The following is a 16,977-nucleotide window of genomic DNA, read 5'->3' as shown; positions in this document are numbered from 1 at the left end:
TATTGTATAATCTTGTGTTTGGACCTCCCTGGAGGATCTTATTAGGCCCACTCTATGTTTTGGGGAGGGAATATATAAGCATATGTATATATATTATTTTGTAGTAAGTAATGCAAGTAATGATATCCAATTCACCTATTGGATGAATGAAGGGTGGGTGTGCAAACCGAATTCGTTTTGAATGTGCGACTCCATTTGCACCTGTATGGTTTCCATCAACTTCTTAAAAGCAAATGTTGACCATTTGAATAGGAAATCCTTTGTGAAAACACTTAAAAATTCGCATCACATCTTCTAAGACAAATAAGAAATCCATTCGATGCAAGGGGGTGGTTTAACTCCCGATTCCCATAGGATACATACCTGGCATTAAAATGAATTCTAACTGGATTGCAGTCAAAAATGCTTGACCACATGAAAGTACAGGTGTAAATGCACTTCAGATACATACAGTGAGGACGGATTGTGATCCGATCGGCCAAACCAGATGGTGGTCAGGGTCGCACCGTGTCCACGTTGAACACAAGTGTAAATGCAGCTTGCGTTGTCAATCCACATACAGCAACAGCTGGACACAGCGATAGGATTTCAAGCGGATCTGAGTGTGGACACTGGAGACGCATATTAATAGCCTACCTGGTGTAAATGTGTTCTGGTTACAACGATATCATATCTAGATACAATCTGGATAAGAGACGCATTTAACTGTCAGTTGTAAAAAAAAACGGGAACGGGTTTATTCGCATCAAATCGGCATTTGTTGAGATTTCACAAATGCATTTAAAATATGCAATTTAGTTGGATGGACACCCAATTTACAAGTGGTGGAGATACGCCACCCCCTTCTGGACAGCATAGGCCAATGCTTCAAAAGTACTAAAGCGCTGCCCTTAAATTATACCATCAGACACATTTGCCCACACTGTGCATACCTAATTATATATATATTGATACATAGTGTATCAATATATATATAAAAAATGTATCGGAAATGTTTCTAGCCTTACAACACTAAATTCTGAAGACAGATTCAAATATTGGATTAGATTAAAAGAAAACTTTTAAAAAAAATGTCCTGCCCTGGACCTAAAATGAAAATAAAAGCATAAATCCCACAAAACTACATTTTCACCTAGAAGTTTATAAATTAGGAGTATGTAAATCTCAGTGCCTGTACAAGAATTACGTTTTAGTCACTGGACTATATAAAGGCAAGAAATAGTTGCATATTCAGTGGAATGAACCAGGCAACACCAAGACAATTTCCATGCTTCTGTATCATCCTTACACAATATACAAGACATGCAAATGTACAAGATTTTCTAACATATGAATTATATTTGTGTTGGTACTTTAAGCCCTACACTATAACTTTCACATGATCTACCAGTTACCAAAACATGACTGAATGGACAAGTGTGTCTTTTGCTTACGAACATATGGGTGCTTCAAGTTTGACCGCTCATATCTATTTGAGACAGCCTGCGGTGAGAGTCCTCTTGTAGAGAGCGATAGAGAGCATTTCATTATCTGATGATCTACCAGCAGCTAGTCTCTGTATTCTCACAGAAGGCAGGACACTCCACGACGGACTCAGTACACAAATAAACATTTGCTTTTGCGTTACTCCAACACCATATTGTATCAGGCAAGCCTAAGTGTACTCATCTGGCAGATGCTTACTCAAACAAACTTAAGACATGTAGCCCTTGTACGTATGTGAAATCCCAATCCAACTCTAATCCTACTCAATTTCCTCATACAATGTTCTATCTATAGATAGAAGCACAGTATGAAATGAACAGGAGAAATACAGAGTGTAAGAGATGACAAGACAGGTGAGCTAAGTGAGCTGTACTAAGGTCTGTATGTGCTTGCTGTGCCCACGGGTTTACAGACCAAAGTTCAAAGTTCACTGTGTGCCATGACTTAGTGATGAGACCCGCGTCATAGTCCTAGCTGACAACAGTCCAAAGACCGGGTTGAAGAGCTGAAGTTTTCATTAGAAGAAAGATACCCATGTTTTTTTTTTCACGTGTAATGCATTGTTTAATCTTTTTCGGAAGCACTTTACAGCAATTCAAACCCATGAACATAATGTATCTTGAACAATGAACCATTTATCAAAGTTGTCCTCAACTAGCATTCATCTGACAATTAAATGAATTAGCCTGAAGAATGTCAGGCTGGCTCTCCGGTGACTGTACCTACAAGACTAATACTTAATATCCTGCTGTGACAGAGAAAACATCTCCAGATCAAATGGAAAAACATAAGACTGTGCGAGATGTGCTGCTCCTGCATGATCCAAATGAGTTCTCCACTGTGTCAATCTAACACAGCACCACAGGGGCTCTGACAACACAAATGGCTTTGATCCATGCTGACTTTTTCCCCCAAAGATCATCTGTGCTTCCCTCGACCTTCGGAGATCACGTTTTCCGGGGCCGCTCTGGCATACCACTCGGACCAGGCTCCGTCGTAGACGGTCACGCCGGGGTGGCCGCACTGGTGGGCGGCCAGCGCCACGTGGCAGGCCGTGACAGCCGAGCCACAGGTCACACAGACGGGCCGGCCGAGGTCCACCCCGGCCCTCCCGAACAGGTCCTTCAGCTGGTGGGGGGGCAGCAGCTCACCTGAGGGGCCCCAGAAGGAAGTGAAGGGCATGCTGATGGAGCCCGGGATGTGTCCGGGTTCAGTGTCTGTCAGAGAGAGAGAGAGAGAGAGACACATAAAAAGAGAGAGAGAGAGAGAGAGAGAGAGAGAGAGACACATAAAAAGAGAGAGAGAGAGAGAGAGAGACAATGTGTATTATATTTGTTGTGGCCTATAACTTAAAACCAGAACCACTTAATGTTAACAGACCTTGGCACCAGGTACAGTACAACTTAAAGAGTACAGCACAAACAACACCTGGTTATCCAATGGCTGCAATCGGGATAGAGTGGGAGGGACCAAACGAAGAAAAGTGCAGGTAGTCAAAGTCTTATCTAGATAAGGTCAAACAATCAGGAGACAATCAAATTATCAGTCTATGCAAGTTCCTTAGACACTCTGATCACTGATGACTGATCACTGAGTTCATGGCCTACATCAGCAGAGTTGGTCAGGAATGACCACAAAATTCAGTGGTTAAGCTTTAACCTGTGATGTGATCAATGGCCCAGCCTCATCAGCTTGTGTCAACAAAGAACAAATGAGGAAGTCAGTTGCATACAACCTCTTAAGATCCATTATATACTGGTTGTACTGACAATTCTGGTTTCTACAGACACACTCTTGTGAAACATGATGACAATCATTTTCAAAACGTGTCCTGACAATCTTGAGGGTAATCTACAGTAGGCTACAACTGTCATAGCAGCAATGCAAAAATAACTTTCTACAGTGCACAGGTTAGTTTAACCAGTCCTAAAGCATCACAAAAAAAGTTATTGGGCATTTCAGGGTATGGAATTCACTTCAAAAAAGTTTTCTAGCCTGACGGTTTAAATCTGAATGCACTTACTATCTCTCGGCTCGGAGTCAACCCCACGGAATCTCCCTGCAGGTCGAGCGTCCACCACCTGGAATTCTTTTGTGTCAATATTTTTTAGCACGTCCTCGTATGTTTTCACCCATGACCGGTTAAGAGTTGGTCGAAACTCAGATGGTTCCGCTTTCGACTTGACGTCAGTGACAGGATGTCCCTCGTTTAACCATTTTTTGAGACCACCGTCGAGGACTGACACAGAATTGTGGCCAAACACTCGGAACATCCACCAGACGCGCGGTGCAGAGAAAGCTCCAAACTCGCTGGCATCATAAATTACTACATGCGTGTCATTGCCAATACCCAGTTCTCCGGCATATTCCGCAAGCCTTCGAACAGGGGGGAGCATATGATCAAGAGGAGTGTTTCTGTCACTGCAGTGGTCTATATCAAAAAAGTGTGCGCCATGAATGTGCGTCTTTTTGAAATCCTTCTTGGCATTACGCGAAAGTTTTGGCAAGTACCAAGAAGCGTCCAGTACGCGCAGGTTAGGTCCAATCCGATTGCCTTTGATGGCATCTGCAAGCCACCTTCCCGACACCAGTGCCTTAGTTTGGAGGGCCATGGCAAGTCTCTGTGCACATTGTAAAAGGCTGACAATCCGTCGAGCCACATGTATATGCCGGGGAAAGTCCTCGCCCACTTCTCCGCCTGTAGATTCAGCTGGAAGTCGAGGGGCGTTCCCATGTTTGTAGGCTCTTGAGTCCCATGTCTGAGTTCCACGTGGTTTGTGCTATATGACTTTAAAGCTTTCGTTCAAGCCATATTTTTTTTGACCGCCAGTATTAGTCTATACTAGCCTATAGGCTATGTAAACGATTAAAATGTATTTTACTAAATTTACGTGGGTTTAAAAGACAGCTGGTCCAGAGCAAGGCACCCCTGTGCTATTATATTAACGAATGAGCCTATTCTTAGCCATCTATAATGTAAGCATTGAATACAGCACAATAAACGGCTTAATAAAACATAATGAGATTAGTATAGATTTTGATTTAACCAATTCGACTCCTGCTCAGATCAATACATGCAGACACCCTGAGGTGAGGGTATCCCATGGCATAGCCAGATTCATGCTTTCCTAACAACAGTTAATCAAACCTCTCATACACAAAATGTTACCTTTATTGTTTGTAAATATGCTCAGATCAATTAACATAGCCTACTTTCTGACTGGGCTTCGATGAATCAGTGGTTTTACTGTGGTAAAACACTAGATGGCATACTGGAGGTTTGCAGGTGAGGCTGCAAGATTGCTTCTCAGATGAGCTTCATCCAATTCATATGTCCAATTCTATGAAATTAGTCATAAAATACGCCAGACACCCCACCTGTCATTCAAGCACTATACTCATCTGTCACTTTCAGCTGTGTTGGAATGCCGCAAACCATGGAATTGGTAGCGTACCCATGGTTGGGACTATGGAACCATGACGATTATACTCGTCAGTCTTAGGACCTTTTTCTTTGAAACACCTTGGCAAAACGGAAGTTGGTGTCACATCACATGTTGATGGAATCAGTAGGCTGGAGGCAGCTAACGCTATTTCATCTGAATCACATATGACCTATTTGGGGCTTACCTTTAAACTTATAATTTAAGATAATTCATACACAATGTCAGCGTCAATGGTACGGAGAGGACTGGAGCTACTAAGCGAAGACTTAAAAGGTATAGCCTGTTTTTAGAGTTAGATATGTAACTAGCTAGCTAGCTGGTTAGCGAGTGTGAAGTCGAAAGTATGTTGGGAGAGTGTCCTGTTGTGTTGCTTTTAAAAGTATGCGAATATAGTTGTAGTTAGACATTAGCTCTGCATTTGAGGACTCACTAAATGTGCCGCTGTTCTTGAATCGAGACTGATATACGGTCCACAGTGAGGCTAGGGCTTCTCAAGGAGCAGATCTGAGAACCTTGGATGGTAGAGAGATATTGAAGGTCTCCAACACGTGTTACTTGCAGTACACCTTATTGAAAACACTATAAATAAAAGGCTCTTGGTTAGTTGAACGCACTTGAATAGCTAATCATCAGTGCCACTGAGGGGCTCAATCAGGTATGTAGAGCAGGGGAAGATGGAAAGCATAGTAGTTAGACTGTTCTGTGAAGAAACTAGTAAAACAGATTTCACTTCTCACTGTAACATAGAAAGTACACTTTAACCAAACCAACTACAAAAATGTAAATGTGTAAAATGGGTAAAAAAAAATCAAGTAACATCCTGATAATACTAATATTTGTTTTAAGGCAAGTGCCAATGTCCCTGTAGGGTCACTGACCACTTTAAGTTTTATTAATTGATGGTGCTACTGACCGGTCAGTGACCACTGAACAGACTGTGGAGCTCCCCCCTAGTGAGACGCTCCAGCAGTCAGTACAAGGTGCCAGAGGCACTGTAAGTATCAGAGCCTGGAGCGCCACCTAAGTGTACCAACCAGTCCAAGTATAGGGTGCCAGTGCTCACAAGAATTACCAGTTTGAGCTTCAACCCCCTCTCCAGAAATGGTCAAATAAGTAAAGCTAAAAGACAGGCTGTATTGGTTGGATGAAACCAGTTATTTTGTGATTGAAAGTGTAATGTTATTATGTATGCTGTGTCATTTCAGAAAGTGGTAATGATGACTTTATGCCTCCACCAATGAAACTGTGTCAGACATACTCATCTTAAAGTCATTTTGAGATCCATAAAATGTGTGTGTCACCCAGTGTTATGATAAACTACAGCTAAACTGATGACTGACATGGTGTTGTAAAATGCAGAGCAAACTTGTGTGATATTGTGCGAGTGTCACTATCTTGCTTTGGCGCACAGATCCAGTCACATTTGCTGTGAATAGGCTGTTCCTCCCCAGGCTGTTCAACATGTATAGAAGGATACGTGTTTCTAATTGCTGTCTTTCTTCACAGTTGCTAACAGCGGGCCAAAACCCAAGAAGAGAAAAGTAGTAAAGTCTGCGAAAGATCTGATCAGCTCTAACAAGCAAGGAGTGAGGAAGCAGCTCAAACGACTGCAGGGCCACCGGGGATCAGCTAAGAGCAAGGCCACAGTGAAAGACAAGCACGTCAAGTCTTCTATCGGTAAGCCTGTGAAGTATAGATAAACCATAGAAAAGGGTTTAAAACATGTCTGATTCTGTGCTATTGTTGGGAAAGCGTCACATAAATAGTCTTCTTAAGGTCTGTTCTGAACTCAGGGAAGGCCTCAGCATGGTTGCTTACATGTGTAGAATATAATGGGCCCTCGTTTTTTGTCATGTTTGAAAGATGAGCTGGTGCCGGCTCTGTTAGAGTGTCTTCATTGACAAACAATGGAAAACGACAATATGCTGTATTATCAAGGGGTTCACCGAAAGCTAACTGTATATTCTCCTCTTGTCCTTCACAATGATGGAGAACAGTTTTGACAATTGAGGGGCTTTGGGTGATATTGTGCTCTTTATATAATTAGTTTGACAGAGGTTTGATATGTGGTACATTGATACACAGACGGTTATGCTCATGAAGTTCATGTCTGACAAGTGACGTCCTGTTCTCCCGTGTGTGTGTGTGTGTGTGTGTGTGTGTGTGTGTGTCTGTCTGTCTGTCTGTCTGTCTGTCTGTCTGTCTGTCTGTCTGTCTGTCTGTCTGTCTGTCTGTCTGTCTGTCTGTCTGTCTGTCTGTCTGTCTGTCACTTGGTCCTCCTTTCAGAGGAGTATAGGAAGAAACAGACCAAAAGCCAGCTCAGCTCCAACCTGCAGTACTTTCTTGGAACAAGCTCAAGCACAAATCAGAGTACAACCCAGAAGGTATAACAAGCATGAAATGAAATATGAAAACATTTCATCAAATGTTGTAATAAAAGTTGTAATCTATTTGATATGTAGTCTGCTGATGAGATGAACAATGAAAGCCTGCAGTGCAGTTGACTGACAGTAGGCTGTTGTTGGTGGTAGTGATTGTGAGTGATCAATGAGCTGCTCTTTTCCAGATCATCAATCAGAATTCTGGTCGACAGTCGAGATTTCAACCAGACCAACCAGTTGACAAGCCAACAGAAGAGAAATCGTTCTTCACAGAGGATCAATTCCTGGAATTCCAGAAGGAATACTTCGGTCAAATCGTGGAGGGTAAAAACTGAGAACAGACTCTGGAAGCTCATGAACATCCGATGTGAAACCTCCACCTCTCATAGGGCTCCCCCGGCATGGGAATTGTTTGTTGACGACAGCGTGGGTGTCAAGTCATGGAACCACGTTGCTCAAAGTGTAATGACCATATTTCTTGAGTTGTTGTTTTTGGCTTTCCTGAAAAACAGGAATGTCATGTTGCAGTCACTGATGGACTTGGAAGATGGAGCTGCCTGGAGGGATGCGGTGAAAACAAACTGTGTGAATTCACAAACGGCACAGACAATTGCTGAACCTGTATGAGTGCTTTCATTATTGTATGAGTGCTTTCATTATTGTATGAGTGCTTTCATTATTGTATAAGCTTATTTTAATTTCAATTATAATTTCAGTGTCCTCATGGCTGGCAAACGTTTTTGTTGTATTTGTTTTCAGAACATGTTGTCACCATGTGGCTTTTGATCTTTAGTTTTTCTATTATAACAGAATTAAAATGGTTGTAATGACTCCTTATTTCCTATTGATTTCTTGATATTTGCTTGGAAGAAGGGAATGTGACAGGATCTTGACCTGTTTGTCTCTTTAGTTGGCAGAGAACTAAATAATTAATAAAAAAGGTCACAATCGAAACCCATTCACTGCTTTCAGTTCTTTCTGATTCCCCAATCAGCAGACTGAGAATGCCTGGATAAACTGGTCTGAGTGCTTGCTGCATGTTTGTTTTCAGGGAGCTGCTTTACTCTGCAGAAAGAATGTTTGATTTGAGCTCTGCAGTTTCAATCTTGGATTGCATTTACTGTTCCTCTCACTTCTGTTCAGAGTATCAGATATAAGGTACAGAATTGCTCTGGAATTGCTCAGAATTGTTCTGGAAACCAGACACTAGCCAGTGTAAGTTGAGGCGCAGGATAAATGGCAAATGTAAGTCCACATAGTTTTGCTATCTGCTGTTACGCTAAGGTCTAACTGCAATGATACGATGTAGATCTGGTGTAATCTGAAGGTTTTTGTCAAAAGGCGAGCCCAGCTGAGGGACTAGTACTACCAGATCAGATATTCAGATACTTACTGAAGATTAGTAGTGGGTGTTAGAGTGCCATTCGCAAGTGACGTACCATAGCAAGTCATTCACTTCGTTATGGCATTCCTCATTTTCAGGCTGGTAAACGTTTTAAAATCATGTCTACATTATGTATACATAATGCTTTGAAAATCTTATAGATGTATTTTGGAAGCAGATATTTTCTACTCCAAATAATCTGCCATGTTTTGGATGACATAGTGTTTAATAAAACTGCTCTCCCCCTTGGTCAGAACTTCTGGTTTATAGAAGGCTAGGAAAATTAGGAAAGTATCCTGCAACTTCCCGCTTTAATCCCACAGTTCAATCCACATGTATTACTATTGTTCCACTGTGCAGTTTCTTTCCTTCTGTCAGCAACCTCAACACAGAGGTAGAGTGAAACCCAAGCATGCCCCCCTCCCCCACCTTCACCCAGGCCCCAGAGTCTCGCCCAAGGGCAGGCTGAGAGTGCAGACCAGACACAACCCCACGAGGAGCTGTACGAATACATAGAACCTCAGGTTTTTTTACTGTTCACTGTGTTCTCATGGGCTTATATGGATGCCCCTTGAAACCGCCGTTAGTAATGACTGAAGTCACCATTGGTTGAGGGTCAAATCTTCTGCTCCATGTGTTCAGAGGCACACAGGGTGAGCTGCCCTGAGCTTTTCAACCTCAGCTGCGCCACATTTAAAGTTAAATGAAAGTGAATAAACCATTTAAACCACTTTTCCGCTCATCTTGTCCTTACTTTTGCAGTTTAGTAATTGTTCCAAAAGATGACACGATGTCCAAAAGAAATCTGCAAAAATGCAAAAAGAAATCTGAAGTGTCTGATGTGACTGTTAAACACCCCTCCCACTTCCTGTCTTTGTGTCCCCAGTTGGCCCCAGCGGAGCCTTTGTACATGATTCCAGATGAGGAGCATCTGTACAGTAACACAGATGACACTGCTCCCCCTCCTGTAAGCCCGCCTCAGAGCAGTTTGCTTTGAAAGTCTAGAGGTCAAATACAGATTCAGAAACACTGGAGCAATGCATATATATTAACATATTTGGGTATTGCCATTTACAATTACATTACTTTAGTCATTGGACTACTACTGTCTAGGTCAAATTAAAGACATTATGACATTTCTCTCTTAAGTATGGCTAACTATTGGCCTCTCCTCTGTGAGCCTCGCCTGCAGAAGGTCAATCTCAGACTGAAGCCCGCCCCTCCTCCCTTGCCGAGTAGAATATTCCTACAGTGATCTGTTTCAGAGGGCTCTGGCACACGACTATACAAGGAAACAGAACTCAGGCCGATTTTTATGGTACAAAATTACAATGAAGTTCTCATTTCATCAGTATTAAAGCATTATCAAATTAATTATTTTCTATGAAAAGTGAAAAGCTTCCTGCTGGGTTACAAAACAAATTCCCAACTAAAAATAGATTTTCCCAATTTCCCATAGGAATTAATTGGAGCAGTTAGACTGCTATTATACAAAATGGAGGAAGAACACAAATGTTGGGGCCTTGAAGTAACAAGGAAGCACTGAAGTGGATGAAACATAGATTAGACTAGATCTTCAGTGTTATATTACACCCTAACAACATATTTTGATGCTCTTAAATGAGCTAATGAGGATTCATGATTTCAGATATATGTTTATACATTGTGTGTTAATGAAAATGAATGAAAATGAAATAAATTAACATCTTTTCCATCTCCCCAGGAGCAGAAAGAGACAGACTCAGAGCCAGTTCTGCTTGATGACCTGTATGAGGACACAGCCTGGACAAACTGCTCCCCAGGTGACAGAACTGTTTTACATACTCACATTTACTGATGACTAATTATATTAATAGCTGTAAACTGATAATTCTGTTTCTATTCTAAAAAAAACCGAATTTATTGAACAAAATGCCACGAGTAACCGAACCCTTTTTCTGTTCTGTCTCACAAATTGTAAAAATGCCTCAATTAGGGCCACACCCTGCCCTAAGCAAGGATTAACATGAACAGAGGTGTCCCGTTTGAAGAAATGAATGGACGAGATAAGGGGCAAAGAACTCCACAACATGAAGCGCAGGGGAGTTTCCTCCGCCAAGTCCATTCATTTATGTATAACGACACACCTCAAAGGCCGTTGTCCCGCGTATACCTCGGTTACCACACATATATATGTAGGCATGCATGTATAGCCCAAACAGGAAACATTAAGTTATGTTTAAAAAGAAGCCAATCTATTCAGTTCGTAGTACCGTAGTGTCACCGACAAAAAAATCACTGACAAGGATAAGATTGGATAGTTTGCCTGGTTACAGTTGATTCCACAATTTTTTTTAAACGTATGCTTTAGCTTGCTAGCCGTCTCTGATTCTATGCTTGCTAGCTTGGCTCTCCAGACAACATGTTATTTAACCGTGGAAAGCGTTTACACCACTTGGTAAAACGAGAGAATATGTTTACTTTGTTCATTAATTTGCACTTGCCTGACTACCTCTATGGATGGGAAGCTTTTCAATCAACCATTATTTACTATGGTTACTATAGTTACCATTCAAAGTTTCCAGAGCATTGATATAGAACGGTGATTAGAACTGTAGAGCTTTTTTTTAAACCGGATTTACTTTATAGGTGTCCTGTTATAGAGAATTATTGGACACCTGCCAGCCAATCAGAAAAGAGTATTTCTCGTCTCCGGGGTGTAAAGTTATTGATTTACTTATTTATTTGTATTACCTCCTGACTCACCTTCAGAAAAAGCAGTTGATTATAAACAATGTTTAGATCTTTGGTGCTATAGCTGTTCTGTACTGTTCTGTGATCAGTACTGAAAAAGGCGTTAATGCTTGTCTGACCTTCGTTGCCCTGCTTTGCTGGCTGCCCTCCCCTGTTCTTCCTCACTAGAATGATCATACACACACACACTCACACAAATGCACACACACACACACACACACACACACACACACACACACACACACACACACACACACACACACACACACACACACACACACACACACACAAAGATTTACAGAGTCAAAGTGAAACTATTGCTTTATGGCACTCATCTGCCATCTGGGTTGTAAAAATCACTCGTAAATGAGATTATGCCTATACTCTGGCCATATCGTGTCAGTACTTAAAAGTAACATAGTCTAGCTCAGAGGTACACACAGTGTATTAAGCAACAGATGGCAGCAGACTCGGCTGACACTCACGGAGAGTGTGGAAAAGAGCTTGAGAATCCATCTTGCATCTTAACACCTCCGGTATGGCATTATTTAGTTTTTCACATAAAACATGTGAGATAAGATCCATCTGTGGCACCGTAGATGATGACAAGACTATTTTTCGTCTCTTATTCTCGTGTCTTGCATTTAATGTGAGACTGTACTGATTTGTACGTTTCTCTTTTGGTATAAGAATATTTCATATAACTGCGTGTTGTAAGAAAGGGTATGGCTTACATTATCAGTAACTGTAATTTTAAAACCTACAGTATCAAAAACATGATAGAAAATCTGAAAATATAAGATTGTGTGTCTCAGTGATTCATAATTCCTATTTGTAATGTGTTTTGTATACCGACCACACCAGACGTTTGTGTCACGGAGCAAAAAAAGACTTTGCACTCTGAACTTGAACTTTGAACGCTGACTACTATGTTCACTCAATCGCTCTTGCCATTGAAGCAAGGAAGAATTGATAACCACTATGAGAACCCAACCAAACAAATCAGGGGACGACTAGAAGCTTTAAATAATACTGTTTACTTTCTAATCTGTTGATGCGCAGGATAAATGGAAAATGTAAGTCCACATAGTTTTGTTATCTGCTGTTACGCTAAGAAAAATCTAACTGCAATGTTGCAATGTAGGTCTGGTGTAATTTGAACATTTTAAGTTTTTGGTTAAAGGGCGAGCAAAGCTGAGGGACTAGTACTACCAGATCAGATGTTCAGATACTTGCTGAAGAATGCAATTTGCAGGTGACGCAGATGGCCCACTGTTCTGCTTAAGGTTTTTTTTCCTGATTAACAGGTCGTTTTCTTGCCCCTGTCACCATTGTACTTGCTCTAAGGGGGTTCTGGCACTGGGCTCTGTAAAGCGCCTTGAGTCAATTTGATTGTTTTGGCGCTATATAAATAAAATGTAATTTAATTAACTTCCTTATGGCATTCCTCACTCCTCATTTTCAGGCTGGTAAACGTTTTAAAATGATGTCTACATGATTTCAGTTTGCTCTGAAAATCTTATACATGTATTTTGGAAGCAGATATTTTCTACTCCGCATTATCTTCCATGTTTTGAATGGCATATTAGCGCGGATAACATTGTGTTTAATAAAACTGCTCTCCCCCTTGGTCGGAACTTCTGGCACAAAGAAGGCTGGGAGAATAGGGAAGGTATCCTGCAACATGCGGCTTTAATCCCACAGTTCAATCCACATTTATTACTACTGTTCCACTGTTTCTCTCTCTCAGCAGCTTCAACACGGAGGTAGAGTGAAACCCATGCATGCCCCCCCTCCCAAGCATGCCCCCCCTCCCCCACCTTCACCCAGGCCCCAGAGCCTCACCCAAGGGCAGGCTGAGAGTGCAGACCAGACACAACCCCACGAGGAGCTGTACGAATACATAGAACCTCAGGTGATATTTTGGGGTATTTTTTACTGTTCACTGTGTTCTCATGGGCTTATATGGATGCCCCTTGAAACCGCCGTTAGTAATGACTGAAGTCACCTTTGGTTGAGGGTCAAATCTTCTGCTCTATGTGTTCAGAGGCACACAGGGTGAGCTGCCCTGAGCTTTTCAACCTCAGCTGAGCCACATTTAAAGTTAAATGAAAGTGAATAAACCATTTAAACCACTTTTTTCGTTTATGTTACTTTATGTTATGTTATATTACTTTTGCAATTTAGTAATTGTTCCAAAGATGACACTAAGTCCCAAATCTGATCAACAAGACGTGCGTTTTAATAATGCAAAAGAGATGTGAAGTGTCAGTGGGGACGACTAGATGCTTTAAATTATATTGTTTACTTTCTGATCTGTCCATTGTGTCTTATTTAGCTTATTCTTTTAATGAAATCTGGTCATAGGGGGAAAATCCTGCCCTGTCTCCAGAACATCATCACAGCAAGACAGGGCTCATCATACAGAACTGTATGGAGGAATTAAAGGTGTGTGTGTGTGTGTGTGTGTGTGTGTGTGTGTGTGTGTGTGTGTGTGTGTGTGTACAAGATTGTTTCCCATTTTTTCTGCTTTAAGAGTCACATTTTAAATGTGAGATGATTGTCTGACTGTTTTTGTCTTGATAGATCCAGCAAGAACCACCAGAGAAATGTTTGTATATTGAAGAACCTCTTTATATTGATCCAGACGAGCTCAACCTCCCGGTAAGACATGGAAGAGGGATTTTATTATCAGCTGCATAGTGAATGCCATGTCTATGTAAATATGTGTATATATATATATATATGTTTATTTTTATTTTACACTTATACACACACACACACACACACACACACACACACACACAAAACCATAATAGATAAAGGTAGATTAGGAGACGCACACATGGTCAGCCCTGTCACACAGATGTACCTTATACCAACCCTCCTCAGGTCTAACCCTAACCCTTATACCAACCCCCCTCAGGTTCGCAAACTCAAGCCCTTCCGTCCTCCTCCGCCAAGCAGTGCTTCCATACGACACGCTGCCTCTGAACGCTCACACACTGAACACTACAAGGTACTCTTCCTCTGATCGCTCACACACTGAACACCACAAGGTACTCAAGTCTAGTTTCCTCCTGTCCTCCTTGTGTTGCATAATATTTACTGAGTACAGAAACTGCATAAAAATCAACACTAAGAAGATCGAGTCTCAGTCCTCGTCTCTTACAGTATTCCTCTTCTCCTGGGTTTCAGAGAGGTGACCCCGGCGATAGCCATGCGGACACAAGCCAGAAGTCAGGCCTGCGCCCTCAGCTGTCTCTCCCGAGCCACCTTCCCATGGCCAGCAGGGGGCCTCAGCGGACCGTCTCCAGCTCAAAGGTAAGTCACGGTATCTCAGTGGTCCTTCACGCCTGGGACCAGGTACACAGACGCTCATGTTTAAAGGAGATCAAAGTAGGCGTGGACTACGAGGGTGTGATGTAGAGAAGTAGTCTTTGAAATATGTGCATATATTGTGCTGTAATGGCTCGTCTGCCGTCTAGGGATAAACTAAAAAAATATCCTATTTAAACCATGAGGATACATTACATTAAATATCTTAATTATTTACAGGACCTCTAAAATAGCCCATGTAGTGGGAATTTGCTTTGATTCTTCTATTTGAACTATGCTGTATGTATCTTCTATTTGAACTGTGCTGTATGTTTGTGTGTTTTTTTCTCAGAATGACTTGGACATGCTCATGGAGTGGTGGGGTACTACCAAATGTGAGTCCTCTTAATAGCGCTGCCTTGGTGGAATGCCTATTTGTGTGGTTAATGAACCATGCCTCAATGCTGTTTGTATCTGTGTCTTTCAGGCTGGGAAAACCTTTATGAATCTGACATAAACCACCAAGTACAAGAGCAGAACCAACAGTATGTTTACAACTTCAGATCTTTTTTTTTTTGGTACTGTTTTAAACAACCAACAAAGAAACCAAATTCACTAACTAGTGCGTTCTCTTACTTTCCACAATCCAGAACCCTTGTCTCAGTTGCCCAGCGGGTCCGGTTGGCTCTGCAGCTGTTTGAGTGCCTCCATTTCCACCGGGGCCAGCTCTTTAACAGCCACATCACCCAGCTCCATGGCCTCGCAGACCAACTCGACCAGACCAGCAAGAAAGCCAAGGTGGCGGGAATCACCGGAGGTAGCATGGCAGCCGCGGCGGGCATAGTCCTAGCCCCCGTCACCCTGGGCTTATCTCTGGCCGCCACTGCCATCGGCGTGGGATTCGCTGTCGGGGGAGCCAAGGGTGGGTCGGCGGCCATGACCGATAAGTTGTACAGCAGCCAGGAGAGGAAGAAGGTGGAAGAGATTCTGCAAGAGCACAAAGCTCAGATGAAGGACGTGGAGGGTTGCCTGCAGTTTATCAACATGGGTATAGAGCGCCTCTGCAAGTTCGAGCCCTTGACCCTGCAGGGCGCGGACGAGGAAGTGGTGAAGATGACGAGGATAGCGCAGATCTTGGGCAGAAATTCTGATCTACGTCCTGCAGCTTTGTCCTCCGACGCACTGGACGGGTTCACGGCAGGCATGGACATTTATTTCGAAAAACAACCGAAAAGAAAAAGGGCTTAGAGACCAAGCTTGCCAAGAAGATCCGCGAGCTTGCCGAACAGATGAAGAGTGGGCTCGACGGGCTGATGGACATGAGAGACAAAGTGCGCGCTGCCGAGGAGCAGGTAGAGATGCGGCAGTGATTAAAGGACAAACATGACACTGTGATTAAAAGGACAAACATGACACTGTGATTAAAGTACAAACATGACACTGCGATTAAAGGACAAACATGACACTGCGATTAAAGGATAAACATGACCCTGCGATTAAAGGACAAACATGACCCTACGATTAAAGGACAAACATGACACTGTGATTAAAGTACAAACATGACACTGCGTCCATGATTAAAGGCAAACATGACACTGTGTTGGTGGGAATTTGCCATTCACCTCACAGATTTGGTTTTACATTTTGTTCTGATGTCTTTACTTGTTTCAGATGTGAATCTTCTATGGTTACAAATCATTTAAAATCAAATAAAAAACTGATGAAAATGGCACACTGAATATCTGTTAAATATCCACCATCCACAATATAATAAAAATGATCCACCATGAGTTGTTTCCCAAAAGTGAAAAAGCAAAAGGTGGCTGACATCAGCAGTGACACTACAGGAACAGGAAATGGACATGCAAACGGACGAAGGCGTCTGATTGGTCCCTCTTCTGGTAGATGTCTGCCTCAACAGAAGACATGTTGTGAAATGTGGTGACACTTTTGCCAATGATAATCCAAACTTTTCCAGAACTCCAGTAAAGTGTCAAATCGGTTAGACGAAACCAATGAAGTCACAGAGGAAGGGTTTGGAAATACAGACAGAATCTTCCAAAGTAGTTGCCATGCAAAACTCATTGAAACATCAGCATAAGAAAACTATTCATGAAATGTCACATTGGTTTTATTATAAATGTCATACATTGGAACAATATGAATGGAATTAGAGGAGTTCTCTGCAAAAGTAAATTCTGTAAGTGAAATGATATTGACGCCAGCAGTG

General features: G+C 42.1%; 3 protein-coding genes across 5 annotated transcripts; 2 read left to right on the top strand and 1 right to left on the bottom strand.

Moving 5' to 3' along the window:
• Window positions 1–2,022: 2,022 nt before the first annotated feature.
• On the bottom strand, window positions 2,023–4,198 carry LOC105893545 (3-mercaptopyruvate sulfurtransferase). 2 transcript variants are annotated; one of them, XM_031564075.2, is made up of 3 exons: window positions 3,509–4,198; window positions 2,914–2,990; window positions 2,466–2,702 (listed from the first exon to the last, which is right to left on the bottom strand). In XM_031564075.2, the coding sequence occupies exons 1-3, from the start codon at window positions 4,095–4,097 to the stop codon at window positions 2,610–2,612; spliced, it is 759 nt and encodes a 252-aa protein (XP_031419935.1). In that variant the 5' UTR covers window positions 4,098–4,198; the 3' UTR covers window positions 2,466–2,609. The 2 variants fall into 2 exon arrangements, with proteins under 2 accessions (XP_012675428.1, XP_031419935.1); XM_012819974.3 differs by lacking the exon at window positions 2,914–2,990 and having other exon boundaries at window positions 2,023–2,702; window positions 3,509–4,191.
• Window positions 4,199–5,024: 826 nt separating this feature from the next.
• On the top strand, window positions 5,025–8,266 carry rps19bp1 (ribosomal protein S19 binding protein 1). Its single transcript, XM_012819975.3, has 4 exons — window positions 5,025–5,204; window positions 6,438–6,608; window positions 7,218–7,315; window positions 7,498–8,266. The coding sequence occupies exons 1-4, from the start codon at window positions 5,150–5,152 to the stop codon at window positions 7,645–7,647; spliced, it is 474 nt and encodes a 157-aa protein (XP_012675429.1). The 5' UTR covers window positions 5,025–5,149; the 3' UTR covers window positions 7,648–8,266.
• A 4,536-nt stretch (window positions 8,267–12,802) lies between these two features.
• LOC116219857 lies at window positions 12,803–16,476 on the top strand. 2 transcript variants are annotated; one of them, XM_031563883.2, is made up of 8 exons: window positions 12,803–13,344; window positions 13,797–13,877; window positions 14,022–14,093; window positions 14,356–14,448; window positions 14,628–14,753; window positions 15,100–15,142; window positions 15,235–15,292; window positions 15,398–16,476. In XM_031563883.2, the coding sequence occupies exons 1-8, from the start codon at window positions 13,210–13,212 to the stop codon at window positions 15,993–15,995; spliced, it is 1,206 nt and encodes a 401-aa protein (XP_031419743.1). In that variant the 5' UTR covers window positions 12,803–13,209; the 3' UTR covers window positions 15,996–16,476. The 2 variants fall into 2 exon arrangements, with proteins under 2 accessions (XP_031419743.1, XP_031419742.1); XM_031563882.2 differs by having other exon boundaries at window positions 14,016–14,093.
• The last annotated feature ends 501 nt before the right edge of the window (window positions 16,477–16,977 follow it).

This window comes from Clupea harengus, chromosome 26, assembly GCF_900700415.2.
Source record: "Clupea harengus chromosome 26, Ch_v2.0.2, whole genome shotgun sequence".
In the NCBI taxonomy this organism is placed as follows: Eukaryota; Metazoa; Chordata; class Actinopteri; order Clupeiformes; family Clupeidae; genus Clupea; species Clupea harengus.
The sequence above is the reverse complement of the archived record's forward strand: the minus strand, read 5'-3'. Positions and strand labels throughout refer to the sequence as shown.